Consider the following 15,219-nt stretch of genomic DNA (forward strand, 5'->3'; position numbering starts at 1 on the left):
GATAAACACTGGTATTTGGGGGAATCAGTTTTAAATACACAATCCCGCGTAGACTACTCTGTGACCACAAATGTTACAAGATAAGATATTTATCAATGATGCTCAGGATCTGATGTGCCTCAAATCCTCCGCCATCGTCCTGTCAACCATCTCTCCTCACTCTCGTCATGTGATAAGTGAAATCTGACTCTGCTTTTTGTTCAAAATGTTGCTTTTATTAATGAAACTTGCCCACATTCAAGTGTTGATTTAAAAAAAAAAAAGCATAAAGCTAGCTTATATTGTATAAAGCCAGCTGAACATGATATATTGTATGTTCAGATATTCATACAACAAAATATTCCGGGGGCCATGAAAGTTGTTTGAAAATGATAAAATGCTGGCAAGAAAAGAGTTAAATGCAGTGTACCCCAGCTTGATTATGAATAATGATTATGAAATAATATATAACATTTTATAAAAATATATATATTTTTTAAATTTAGTCATTTATATTGGCTGCAACCAAATAATAAAGTTTATATTTTACTATAATTTATATTTAGAAATGCTTATATTGCTAGTATTACTACTGCTTCTTGGAGATTTGAACAAACCACTAACCCGAAGTATTTAAATTCAGTGCATAATTCATTCTGTACTACAGATATGAATGATACCTCTCATTGTACGGCTTGTTTTGTGCTATAAGTTAAAGGGATACTCCACTTTTTTTGAAAATAGGCTCATTTTACAACTCCCCCAGAGTTAAACAGCTGAGTTTTACCGTTTTCGAATCCATTCAGCCGAACTCCGGGTCTGGCGGTACCACTTTTAGCATAGCTTAGCATAGATCATTGAATCGGACAGGACCATTAGCATCTCTTTCAAAAAAAATTACCAAAGAGTTTCGATTATTTTTCCTATTTAAAACTTAACTCTTCTGTAGTTACATCGTGTACTAAGACCGACGGAAAATGAAAAGTTGCGATTTTCTAGGCTGATATGGCTAGGAACTATACTCTCATTCCTGCGTAATAATCAAGAAACTTTGCTGCCGTACCATGAGTCCAGCAGGCGTAATGATATGACGCAGCGCCTGAAAATAGTCGACCCTATAGTCTACCGAGCTGGGGACTATTTTCAGGCGCTGCGTCATATCATTACGCCTGCTGGACCCATGGTACGGCAGCAAAGTTTCTTGATTATTACGCAGGAATGAGAGTATAGTTCCTAGCCATATCAGCCTAGAAAATCGCAACTTTTCATTTTCCGTCGTCTTAGTACACGATGTAACTACAGAAGAGTCAAGTTTTAAATAGGAAAAATATCGAAACTCTTTGGTCATTTTTTTTGAGAAAGATGCTAATGGTCTTGTCCTATTCAATGATCTATGCTAAGCTATGCTAAAAGCTATACTTCGAAAACGGTAAAACTCAACTGTTCAACTCTGGGGGAGTTGTAAAATTAGCCTATTTCCAAAAAAGTGGAGTATCCCTTTAAGTGATCATGCGTACAATTGTTGCCTGTGAACAATAAAAAAGGCCAGAATATCATAGCTGTGCTTTTTTGCCTTAGGCCAGTACACAACCACCCATCGAGAACACCCTAGCAACCACATAACACACTAAAAATGAATTCGAACACCTTAGCAAACGCAACGCCCTAACAACAACCCACAACACTTTTGTCTCTCTTGAAGAGCTCAAGTTTAAAAATAAGCCATTCTCAAGTCTATAAAACCACCAAGAGAACAAAACAAGAACAGAACAAGGAACAAAATGTATTTTTGGGCTTGCCTTGTTTGCTTGCTTATTCTTATTCTATTTCTCAAGCATTCTGTGCTGATTAAGGAAAGTCTAACAATGTTTGAGTCTTGTTATCTGTGCCATCTCAAGAGCGATGTAGGAAAAGTGTGGAAGAAAGAATGCAGGGACAAACAATCATATTTTTATCCGTTCTCACCACTGGTCTGCGAGCCGCTTGCTCTTTGGCAGACGCGGCGGCCCTTATATGGACTGTGGTCATGCAGGATAGGTGTGGAATGAACAGAATCCTTGCATATGGTTACACAGACATCCTCTACACTACTGTCCTGCTCTACCTCACTCAGCATAGTTCACATGTGAGGGAAACAGTGAGAAAGTTGGAGTACGAGAGGCATTGGGAACAGATGGGAGAGAGAGAGGAGGGAAGAGGTGGTATTGAAAAGTTTCATGTAGCTTTTAAAGGACCATGCATGGAAAAAGGCAGGCATGGCATGGGCTGAACTTTTAAGCCTTGTTTTTAGGATTTTTTTTCTGTTTTTTGTATTTTTGGATGCTGTATGTGGCTACTAGAAGGGAGAGGGAAAGGGCAGGATTTGTTTGTCCACTCCTTCCCAAAACCCCACTGACTGTGCAGATGGCCCCTCTGACATCTTCATTAAGATTAAGCCCTTGTGATCCGGTCAGTCAGCTGGAGTTCCTCCCCCCTTCAATGTGTTTATATCTGCTATAAGTTTATCTATGTGGACTGGACACATCCCTATCAGTTCCTCATCAGGTGAAGGGTTATATTCATTTTTAAAATCAAAAGAAAAAAATAATTAAGAAAATGAAGACTATTTTCAGGACATCAAGATTTATTTTCATGAAAATTATGCAACTTTTTTCTCAATTGCACTTTTAATCTAATTCTTAAAATCTCATTCTCATTTTGTGGCATTGGTCATACCAAATTTAATTAGTTTATTTTATTTAAAAAAAGTCTAAATTATATAAATATTTGATCACATTTATTTGATATATCTTTAAAATGATATTATATACAATTTTATAAAGTGAGATTATTATATATTTATATATTATACATTGTACACCTTAAATTAGCCTATTTTAATGCACAAAATTCCTTCTCATTTCTATTATTTGTTGTACTGAAATTCATTTTTATTCTGAGCTTATTTCAACAAGATTAGCAAATTAATGTTAATATATATATATATATATATATACATACAGTATATATATTTATGTGTGTGTTCTCATCTGGTCCTCCATCTTTTTTATGAAGTTTCTGGCTTGCAATTTTGATTCACACATAAACCAAGCAAAATGTTACTTTTAATGTGCAGTCTCTCTTCTGATTTACTCTAATTGAAAATGTCTGTTTTGAAATTATTATTGTCATCCAATTATGCCCTCCCTTATTCACATCTGGTTAATTACCTAATCGCATTCAGTCGTCTGGCTTTGCCTCCCTTCGAGGGCTTCATGACACAGCAAGTCTCGGTTGCCATGGTTGCCTTGCAATAGCAGACCCTCCACAAGAGCCGGCCTGCTTCTCAATGAGCCCTTTGAATCAAACTGTGGCATTTTTCCTTTAACACAACTCCATTGAAATCAATTTTGAATACTGCTTTTGAAAAAGTGTCGCATAGAGACTGTCCTTGGATCACCAGGAGTCATTTTAATGTTGCATATTGTAGTATTTGTATGTGAAATGTCTTTTAATGAAGGTTTTATTAAGTGTTCAACACCGGCTTTCAGGAACGATGACATGCAGCGATGAAACTGATGCAAGTTCGTCATCTGATGATGACCAAGCATTTAAATGAGTGAGGAATCGAATGAGCTCGTACAATGCATGTGTGAATATTACAGATGGCTGATATTCTCAGACTCGAGGCTGGAGACGAGCTCTTATTGGTACAGTGGGACTGAATGAAGGGCCTGTGTTGCGACGGGGACCTGATGTTCTGATTGTGCTACTGGAAGGTTTCGAGGCGAGTTGATCAGGACACAGCAGCGGCCCAGTTGGAGACTGGGACACAGACAGACACGAAGAACTGAGATAATTAGAGAGGTCTAGACTTAAAGGGGTCATATCACGGAAAATCGGATTTTCCTTTCCTGTTTGCTCTTTTAAAATAAGAGTTTGATGTATTATGTAGACATAATCGGACTGCTTTTCTTCCCAAACCATCCGGTGTTCTATTTGTTCACAGTTTTTAAAAGAGATTAAGGAAAGTGAGTGACACAGATTCTTTTCATTAAGCTTTGTGCTACTATAGTTAGATGTCTGAGACGTGCCGGAGACGATCTGTGAACCTCAGGTTCAGCTCCGTCACCTGATACCGCTGCCTCTGTGTGCTGTTGGTTTGCCGTTGGGTTTCCTCATTAGTCTGGGCGCACACAGAGAATGGAAATCAATTAATTAATGCGCTCGCTATGATTTATTCATGATTTCGATCCATGGTAAAGAGTCGCCTCACCGGGCAGGAAATAGCACAGCACGCTTTGCAGTGAAAGCAGGCCAAAGAGGTGGAAAAACACTAATCGTTTAACTATTGTCCTTTGTGCATTTGTGTTAAAGTCAACCTGAATTGCTGTCAGCAACCTCTTATATTGAGCGAAACGGTGAGGAAAAACAATATAGAACAGGACTTTTTATCCATTTGAAGTTATTTCGATTGTTAAAAGGGGAAGTTATACACCAGATTGAGCCTGACCACATTCAAACAATGCCTGAATATCTATAGCTAGCTGTTGGTTAGCATCATCCAGACACGGTGCTTGTCCCAAAGTCAATGGGTCATTGGTTAAATGCATGAAACAAGGTCTGTGGTTAACAATCTCTAGATATTTTCATGCTGTATTCCTACAACATAAAATAGATCAATAAAACCACAGGTGTCATTTTTCGTGTCTTGAAAAAGGCAGTTGCCATCATGTAGCTGAATGTGAATACAGAGGTTGTCTGGGACATTGAAAGTCTTCACGACAAACTCATCTACTCAAACTTTTACAGCCTTTTTGTGTTTATACCGGTACTCACAATCTTGTGGACTATTCTAACTTATCAGCTTGTAGATTTTAAATAAAGATTGAAAGAGGTGTCAGAAACTTGATGGTGACATTGAGGTGCGATTGTGTGTTTTACTTCTGGTGATTTGTATTTAGGCTTCAAAATTATTAGAAGTTAATTTGTGAAGATATCTTGTAAAATCATGAACTTTGGTTGATCAGTTGCTTTTTGTTGAAGGATACTAACTTCCATGATTGCCTACAAAATTATGCCATCCTACACTACGCAGCACTAAAAAGTCTTCAAGGCCTTAATGAAGTCATTTCATAGGAAGAGCGATTTATTATTTTTGAACGTGATTTAAAAAAGTAAATGTAATCGACTTTTATCATCATGTAGAATTTAAATGGGTATTTGTGCTTCAGTGAAGTTACCCCAAAATGTATAATGCTAAATGATCTACACTTTTCCTGACTTACATGCATGTCAGACACATCTAGACCTTGATACTCACTCAAGTGCAGTTCTGGTTATTTCTGTAAGATGAAACATGTCTCTTAACCAAACTGGATACTCCTAGTATGCCATGAAATTTGCTGTGTAAAAAGGAGGTGTGGCTCTAGCATTTTTGTGTGGGATACTTGTTCTCTGGAACATGTTAGTGCGCAAAGCATTGTGACGGGCCGAATGAGTCTGTGCTGATTGGCCGAGCAGCTCAGGTCATTCATTGAGGCCCAACTAACATTCATGGAATGCTGGAAGGTTGTGAAGGGTCAGAGGTTGCACATGCTTGAGATTACAGCATCTGTATCTTGTTATTAGGAAAACAAAGCCCATCGCTTCTCGTCTACCCTTAGTTTAGGTTCATTCTGAAGACTGTGGGCTGCTTCTAAGTATCCCACCGCAGTTGAAATATCCTGTGGATTCCTCGGCCAACTTTTTTTCCCTCTCCGCTGCATTCTGTGGTTTGGCATTCTCCTGAAAACATTCCATATGTGGGGGCTGGACCGGGATAGACTGATCCTTCTAGTGAGAGAAAAAAAAAAAAACACGTGGAGGGAAATGTGCCACTATGATGAATGGGAATGCTAATGGATACACTTTCAGAAAAAAAGGTACAAAAGCAGTCACTGGGGTGTTTCCCTTTCAAAGGTACTAATATGTACCATTTAGGTGCTAATATGCATCCTTTAGGGGTAAATAAGGTACAAAGGTATATATTTTGACCACTGTCACAGCTTTTGTACCTTTTCCCCCCCCTGAAAGTTTTGAGTGTTTGGTGGGTTAGGTGTTCATGTCCAGCCAGTCGTATAACAGCAGGAGTGCTTGTCTCTGCCATACAACTTGGTAGAAATGGTTTAAAATTTTATCTATAGAGACCAGCTCTTGTCCTGCACAGCATACTTTTCTCCACTGTGGTCTGTTCTTTTAAGCAGTCTTTTAGAGTATTTGGCCTGAGGCTGACCGATAGCTTTGTGAGTTATCAGTCTGAAGCTCAACCCTCAGGCCATGGACTTGTATCAGTAGTTCTTGAGCACAGCTGTCTGTCATACTGTCAGGACTGTGTGTGGACTGTGTGTGTTCTGTGAGGTCAGTCTTGTGTTGAACCCTCCAGTCTGAAAAAGGGAAGTGCAAATGCTGGTATCAGCGATAAAAGTTTAAACTGACGTGAAATAAAAGTGCTAAGGCCTCGGGTATGACAATCACACCACTAGCAGCTAGCAGATGTTCATTTTAATAATAATAGTAATAATAATACGTTTATTTTATATAGCGTCTTTCAGAAAACTCAAGGTCGCTTTACAATGAAGTACAAATAAACATGACATAGAAAGATGGATAACAAAATAGATAGAAGTACATACAGTAAACATAGAAATCAGATCATAGAGTCAGGGAAACAAGTAGCAAAAAGATGTTTTAAGGTGGGCTTTGAAATCGTGTAATGATGAAGGGTCGCGGATGTGGTGTGGAATAGAATTCCAGAGAGTTGGGGCCACGATACAAAAAGCCCTTCCACCAAACGATGATAGTTTGTGCCCATGGACCGTCTGCAGACTGGTATCGGAGGATCTAAGTGTGCGAACTGGGGAGTAGTTATGGATGAGATCAGAAATATAGGGAGTGGGGCAAGACCATGGAGGCTTTGAATGTGATGATGAGTATCTTGTATTGAATACGAAAATATTTTGTTCCCATTATGGTGTGATCACATTTACCATTGTTTGGCAAATTTTCGTGTGAAGTCTAGTCAGTAGGAATGCATGTGATCTGGATTTTTGTGTGAGGGCAAGGATTTTTCCCTTTGCATCAGGTTCTGTTGATTATGTGAATTCGCTGTATTGAGCAACGGACATCTGCTTGCTTTGAAAGGGATTTATGCTTCAGGACACTATTGACAATCGACATTAATCTATCTTTAATCTAATGCATACTGTACTAACCTAGTCAAGAGTAGTTTAGATAAGTTACAGCTGTGGCTTAGTGGTTAGTGCACAAACTGCACATGCTCTAGATGTTTCAGTCAATGGCCATGGATTGTTTTTAATTTTTAACGCCCGATTCTGTTGTAGTCTGGTGATGGTTTCACTCTGAAAATCAACATTGATACAGAGCATCTCTGAAATAAAGTTTCATCACCTGGAACAAGAAGGGATCCATGCATCTCCAGCGGTGGGCCGGTGTGTTTCAGGGTGGATGTGGTAAAGCAGGGCGCCTCTGAATTTAATATCTGCAGGAAATGTCAATCCCAGTGCCTTTAGGGTGGAAAGATTTGCTTGAAAGTGTAGGAGTGGAGATAAGAGACAGAACAAGACATAGGACAAACCTTTCCACCAGGAAGGATGTGTCATATGGCTTGATATGGAGTGGAAAGAAAAGACGTCAATTGCACAAGATGCTATCAATGTGTGTGAGAGAAATCCAAACCACTGCGTACTCTGACAAATGGCTTGTTGATATTGCTATCGATCTGATATTTGTGTCTGATCGGGATCTGCGCCTGTTGGAGGCGTTCAGACTTACCTCTGCGAGTCCTAGGTTTTGCCATTTTAATGTGATATCATCATATCAGACATGTGCAAAGCATTCAGGCCCTGATGATGACTTCATTATATTACAGCGGTTCCTGTAACATTGTTTAGGTTGTTCACTACATATGGAGGCTTGTTTGCAGTTTGTTCTCATGTCTGTCACTGAATATCTGCCTCTTATCACCTCTGTCTCGACCATGTGCCTGATCGTTGTCCCATCATGCCTCTGAGAGCTTGTACCTCAGTGCCTGACCCTGCTCAGCCTTTTAGGTTTCTTTAGCGCACACAGCACTTTTATGTTAAAATAAAGTAAAGGATCAAACTGAAGATTTAAGATGTTAGATCCCTGCTTTGTCCTGTCAAAGGTTTTATCTCTCTTCGTTTTGAGTTAAAGGCTGGCTGATACTTCATATTGATTTTTTTTGTGTGCCGAGTCTTGCTCTTTAGAAGTGATTTCACAAGCACTGCATGAATCTGGTCTCATTCTGAAAGATGTTTCATATTATTAAGTCTTTCAAAAAGTCAAAATAACAGATTTAAACAGGTCTGCTTATTATATGAATTTCATTCTGTTTTTTTTACACATTTATTTGAATGTTTTTGCTTTTTCACAGAACAACAACAATGAACAGAACATAATAAAAGAAAAACCTATGACAAAACAGAATATTTTGAGGGACAAACATGTACAAAGACAAATCATTTGACTGTTAATACTTAAGCTGAATGCAAATTCCTTAATAGTGTAGAGTCATAATCCTACAAATATAAACTAAAATAAAAATAATATCTGTACTGCCATTATGACATTATGACAACAATTATAGTAGATATAATACAAAAAGAGAAATGTGCAATATCTTGACTATTGTCAGCCGTCTAATAATACTTTAGGCACAATATTAAATACATTATTAATGAATACGGATTACAGTCAATTACTAATAACTGTTAATAGCATTAACAGGGGTCATTGCCCTTTTCTTTCTATTTTAATGAAACTTTTGGAAAATGCAATTTGATTTACAATTCTGCATCCTGTTTGCTACCTCAGTTTTCAATTCAAAGCCTGTAGTTGTAAACAGGTCAGGGGAAATTATCTATTTATCTATTTATTATTATTATTATTATTATTATCATTATTTTGTTTAAATGTATTTATTTATTTATTTTATTTATATTTTTACATTTATTTATTTATTTATTTATTTATTTTTGTTTACTTTTTTACATTCATTTGTGCATATTTATTTGCAAATTATTTTATTACAAACATTTAATTATTTATATTATAAATATTATTTACTCATTTAAATGTATTTTTATGTTTACCTTTATTTATTTTACCTTTATTTTTTACATTTACATATTTATTTGCTGATTATTTAATTACAAATACTATTTAACTATTTATAAATATTATTATTTATTCATTTAAATTTAAATGTTAAAATTAAAAAATGTGACAGTTAAAAAAGCAGTCAATACTGTGTCCATATACATGTACGTTATGCATTTTTCTTTGTCCCTAACTCTCTCCCTTCTGTCTTTTTCTCTCACTCTTTCTTTTCTGAATGCACACACACACAACAGAGATAACAGCAGCCAGAGGAGACTAATGAATAATGTAGAGTCCTGTCTCTGTGGTGCCATCAGAAACTGTTGAGAATATAAAGTCAATATTTACAGAGTAATACAGCCATCAGTGTCTCCTCCTGTATGTGTGTGTTTAATTCAAAGTTTCTTACTGATGACAATGATTCACTTTTTTTCATTAGACTATGCTTTATTGTGTGTGTGTGTGTGTGTGTGTGTGTGTGTGTGTGTGTGTGTGTACTTGTACAACTATCTTTGTGAGGACCAGTTTGAGTTTTAGACCATTGGAGTGAGGATAAAGAGAGTAAAGGGAGGACATTTTGTCCGGTCCTCACTTTCTGAGAGCCCTTTAAAGGCCTGTTTGAGGGTCAAGACTTGGTTTTAGGGATAAGGTTATAATTAGGTTAAGGGTAGGTTTAGGGTCAGGGTTCGGGTTAGGCACTTAGTTGTGATGGGTAAAGTTAGGGTAAGAGTCTAGAGATTGCATTGTGTCAATGAATGTCCTCATAAAGATAGATGTACAAGAATGAGTGTGTGTGTGTGTGTTGTATGAATGCGTGTGCCAAAAGCAGGTGTTTTCTTGAAGCTTGTATGTAAATTGGTTTATCGTGCTTAAAAGGAAATTAACAGCACATCTTCTCTCTCACATCACAAGTTCATGGAGGTGCACCTGTTGCTCTATTCAGACAAAAACATGTACAAAATATGAATAGTATTATTCTGCCTAAATCAAACCACCCTCTGTCTTGTTATCATACTGCCTATTCTGGGCTGTAACGTTTTCCTACAGTGTTAGGGAAAAGGGCGCAGTAACCATAGTGATTTATTCTTAAATTCATGCCCTCTGGCCTTCCCAGTTCCCAAACGCCTTCAGTTACCTTCTCCTTGTTCCTGCGTAGCTCTTGTAAACTGCTTATTTGGTCCTCTCTGAGTTAGACGGATAGCATGTGCCCCTGTCCTTTGGGACCTGTGGTTCAGAGTGGCCTGTATTTACTCCGGGTCTCTAGAGAGCTGCTCCAGGTGGAAGTAATAACCATCTGCCTTTAGAGCCCGAAAATCACTCCAGCCCCCAGAGATTCAGTGTCCCGAGTAGATCCTTACAGCTGATATAGTGTTTTGAGAAATCTCTGGAGGAGTCAGACAAGGTTAAAGAGAATTATTAAAATGAGTATCATTAGCCTGCCATGTCATGGTTGACTAAATAAAGGCAAGGCGAGTTGCTTGTAGCAGTGTTTGTTGTTTGTTTACTTATTTATTTTTTATTTATTTTTATATTTATTTATTTTGTTTTTTATTTAAATTTGTTTTTATTTATTTTTCATATTTCAGATTTTTCATTCATATTTATTTAGGTTTTTATTAGTTTTTAATAAAACTATAAAATTACATATTTTGATTAATTGATTTTTTTGTTTCTATTTATTTATTTTTGTTTTATATTTGTTTATTTTTAAATGTTGTAAATATTTATATTATTTATTTTGATCAATTATTTGTTTGTTTCTATTTGGTTATTATTTGTTTTATTTCTGTTTGTTCTTATTTATATTTGTTTTTATTTATTTATTTATATTTTATTTTTTTAAATGTCATACATAATTATTTAGGTTTATGCATTTTTATTTGCTTTATTTTGATTAATCACTTTATTTTTGTTTCTATTTATTTCTTCACTATTTATATTTTATTTATATGCTTTTTTATTTTGATCTGCTTTTTATTTTTATTTGTTTATGTATTTATTTGTTTTTTAAGTTTTGGTAATTATTATTTTACATTGTCCCTGTTACACATTTACTTACTAGAGCCATAACAGTAAATTATGCATATTTACAAACAACCAACCCTAAACCAAACCCTAATTACATAGTAAGTACATGTTGTTAATTACTATTACTCAAGTTTTTTATTTGTATAAATACACTGTAACAAGGGCACCTTAAAATGAAGTTTTTATTAATTAAATTGACAGGCTTAATATATTGTATTAAAATGTGTGTGTGTACCTGTTTTTCTATCGCGGTGGGGACTTAAACCTGAATGCACACAGACTCATGGGGACTCGTGTCATGTAAAATGTAAATGTAAAAATGCAGAAAGTTTTCTGTGATGGGAAGGGTTAGTGTAAGGAGATAGAATATACAGTTTGTACAGTATAAAAACCATTAAGTCTATGGAGAGTCCCCACAAAGATAGTAAACCAGACGTGTGTGTGTGTGTTTTAGATTATATCACATATACCAAATATAGCCCGAATTGTAGTATTTCTACTATGCTATTTACACAAACTTTATCTCATCTTCATTTGTTTACTCTGCAGCATTTCCAGATGACCATCCAGGCCCTCCAGGATGAGCTGCGTATCCAGAGGGATCTGAACCAGCTGTTCCAGCAGGACTCCAGCGTCGGTCCCGGCGAGCCCCTGAGCGCTGAGCTGACCGAGGAGAACTTCCAGCGGCTGCACGGCGAGCACGAGCGGCAGGCCAAGGAACTCTTCCTCCTGAGGAAGACTCTGGAGGAGATGGAGCTGCGCATCGACACGCAGAAGCAGACGCTCTGCGCCCGAGACGAGTCCATCAAGAAGCTCCTGGAGATGCTGCAGAGCAAAGGGCTGTCAGCCAAGGCCAGCGAGGAGGACCACGAGCGCACGCGGAGGCTGGCCGATGCCGAGATGCATATCCATCACCTGGAAAGCCTTCTGGAGCAGAGGGAGAAGGACACGGCCTTGCTGAGGGAGGTGAGAGAGAGCACAGCACTAATGCAACCTTTAATCATTGTAGTGATTAAAGTAATGCAACCTTAAATCATCAGTATTTACAAAACTGCATGACCTATTTCACCTAGTACCTTCGGAACATGTGGATTGAATAACAGTAAATGCACACATTAAACATCTGCTCTGGGAAAGATGCTTGGTCAATGTTTTTGCTTGCACTCCCCATTATGGTGATGATGAATCAAGGGCTCTAGATTAGTCATTTTAAACTGTGCCCGGACGAGCAAGCTCACCGAGAGGGAGTGAGAGAGGGAAACCTGTTACAAATTGAAGGCATTGAACATATGTTGCTATAGAAACGGGTGAGACTGACAAGAACATTGATGAAAGGAGACACAGATGTTGCCGAGTGCAGAAACTGTTAATGCGGTGGAAGACGCATTCATCGCATTTAGTTCAGTAGTTCATCTTGTGGAAGGATCTGATTGATGTTTATTCAAGTTCAACAAATTTCTCAAGTCCGATCTGTTGCATAATAGAGCTGTTCAGTTTATAATCCTTAACTTGAAAGAGAATTAGCTTTTGAGTCAAGGGTTCCCATGGGAATTTCCAATGGGCTTTTAGCTCAGTGGTTTTTGATTTATGAGTAAAATAAGAGACATTCATGTTTTGTTGACAGAAATACAACCATACCATAAAGGTTGCGAGTTGCTATTAAGTTGGACTGACAAGGATGTGAGTTCATGTGCTTGATGAATTGGACAACCGTTTTATTCCTGTATGCATCATTTCATCTTTTCATCTCAGAATGAGATTCAATGCTGTTAGGAGACTTTTATAGGGGTTTAGGTAGTTTTGAAAGTAGTTCAGTCTGACGTTCTCACTCTGTATTTCTGTCAGGCATCTTCTGAGACGGCCATTAGCAGAACTTTGGCAATAGTGACATCTAGTGGCCAGTTAATGAAATGGCACAATCAACTCTTACTATGGCTTTGTCCAAAAGCGGCAGTGACTTTATTATAGTGAGCGTTTGCGCACAAAGGTACCTCACGAAAATTGCGAAAAGAAAACCTTGACAAGATTATCACACTGTAAACCTGAATAAGTTAGCAGAACTCAAAAACTTTGAGGTAGTCAGTTACACCAACATTTTTAAGTTAAGAAATTCAGTTTAAGCAAAACTGCCAGATTCGTATATTAATTGCTCTTAACTTGAAATATTTGAGTAAGCCAACTCATACATTTAACTTAAAATGATCATGTAATCTCAAGTTCTCAACTTTAATATTTCTAATAGTTGAAACGTATATTTCAGTAAACGGCTCAATCATGCTAATTGGTTACACAATGCTTTGATTAGCATAGCAAGTGCTGAATGAGTAAGGCGATATAGGGCATTTAGCATAGATCTGTTCTCAAACTAAGCTCATGGTCCACTCGTGACCATGATGTAACCCCCCAAAAAACCCCAAATAACAGAAACTCTTCTAAATTAACATCAAAAAACATCAAAAAAGACATCAAATAAATAGACGTTGTTACTTCGCGGGCAGCCAATGAAGACCACAGGCTGGCATTATGCAATATTGTTACGTAGGTGTGTAACAGGAAGTGAGACTGAATTACTGACAAAACTTTATTTGTTGTTCATTTTGTGTGACTTGAGGTTTTTAAATTTTAGGACTGATTTTGGTTGGATTCAAACCCCTGCAGACAGTCGGTCAGAACTGTATAATGACATCTAATTTGACGAATATCCCCCAGACTCCAGAATCTCATTAAAGCCTTTACTGCTTTTTATATTCACGCACAACTATATTGCTACAGTAACTCCGGGTTGCTGCAGACAAACCTGGGATGAAGCGGATTACTCATGAAAAGAGTCTGCGTTCGGTATGTCTGTTCGGCGCACCTGCTCCTCTTCCTGACGCCACGTGATGCACATCAAATGTTGATGTGTCACATGAAGAAAGTTCTAGAAGCCTTTTGAACACTTTGATCTTTGAAACTTTGGAGATTTTTACATTCACAAACAGCTACACACTGCATGAAAGGTATAGTATTCGGAAAATAATAGAGGCATTTTAAAAGAGGTTGATGCATTAAAGCTTCCTTCAGCAAGAGCTTATTTACATGCAGAACTCTTAAAGGTACAGTGGCAAAAACAGCCTCTTTAATTCAGAGAGACGGTGAAAAAGGATCATGTAAAACTAAATCACACTTTCAATTATTTTCTCTTCAAATATATTTTAATATAATTAAAATTCAAACCCAAATTAGATAATTTGTTAATGATTTATTTAATTTTTAGCAGCAGTCAAAACATCCTTTAATAGATAGTAATGTTGTCAGATATGAGTGTTGTGCAACAGCAGCTCTCAACAATTAAATTCCCTGAAGCGTTGCTCTGCTTTCCATAAGCTTTCTACATGTCCGTCTCTCTCTCTCTTCATGTGCATTCATATCTGAAGGCTTTGGTGTCCATATTTTGTGTTTGAATGATTATTTTGAGGTCTTTGATTGTCCGGAGGCTGCAGGCTCTTTGTGTTTAGAGGACGTTGCATTCACTCTATTTGTTGGTTGCTCGGTACATTATCTTTTTCATAAAGGACTCAGTCATGCAAAAACACTCAAACCAGTGTCTCTCCTGCCTCAGAATTGAGTGAGAGCGACATCAGTGTGCTGAGTTTGTAATTTGGCTGTCTAAAATCAGAAGTCGGGGTTGTTTTATTATCATTTTTTTGCTGGACATAATGTGGGGTGGTATGGATCCTCATCAACTGATGGATGGCGGTAGAGGAGGCCGTTATTATCCTGTGGTTTCACCTCATGATCCTCGTCTCATGTTTTCTTCTCAGGATCTCCATAGACGGTATGAGGGAGCTCCAGAGTCTGCCAAAACCAAGGCCCTGCAGACTGTCATTGAGATGAAGGCAAGTGTGTGTATGTGATGTGTGTGTTGTGAGTAAATCCCAAACTTTAGTGTTATTTCTAAAACAGATAATAATAGTATTAATATGAGTACCTACTCATTAAAGTCTCTGTGAACTGGAAGTTGCAAATGACTTTTCTCTAGTGTTGTGACGTATTTCCAAGGGTAACGGAATA

The 15,219-nt window shown here is 37.4% G+C and overlaps 1 protein-coding gene across 7 annotated transcripts in view; it reads left to right on the forward strand.

Moving 5' to 3' along the window:
• erc1b (ELKS/RAB6-interacting/CAST family member 1b) overlaps positions 1–15,219 on the forward strand; it is a 192,658-nt gene that overhangs the window by 16,420 nt on the left and 161,019 nt on the right. For all 7 annotated transcript variants that reach the window (XM_081363058.1, XM_081363061.1, XM_081363056.1 and 4 more), the window contains exons 3-4: positions 11,716–12,132; positions 14,970–15,044. In XM_081363058.1, the coding sequence (XP_081219184.1) occupies positions 11,716–12,132; positions 14,970–15,044 (492 nt within the window). The remainder of the gene's footprint in view (positions 1–11,715; positions 12,133–14,969; positions 15,045–15,219) is intronic.

Source organism: Scardinius erythrophthalmus, assembly GCF_964197995.2.
Source record: "Scardinius erythrophthalmus genome assembly, chromosome: 4".
NCBI classification, from domain to species: domain Eukaryota; kingdom Metazoa; phylum Chordata; class Actinopteri; order Cypriniformes; family Leuciscidae; genus Scardinius; species Scardinius erythrophthalmus.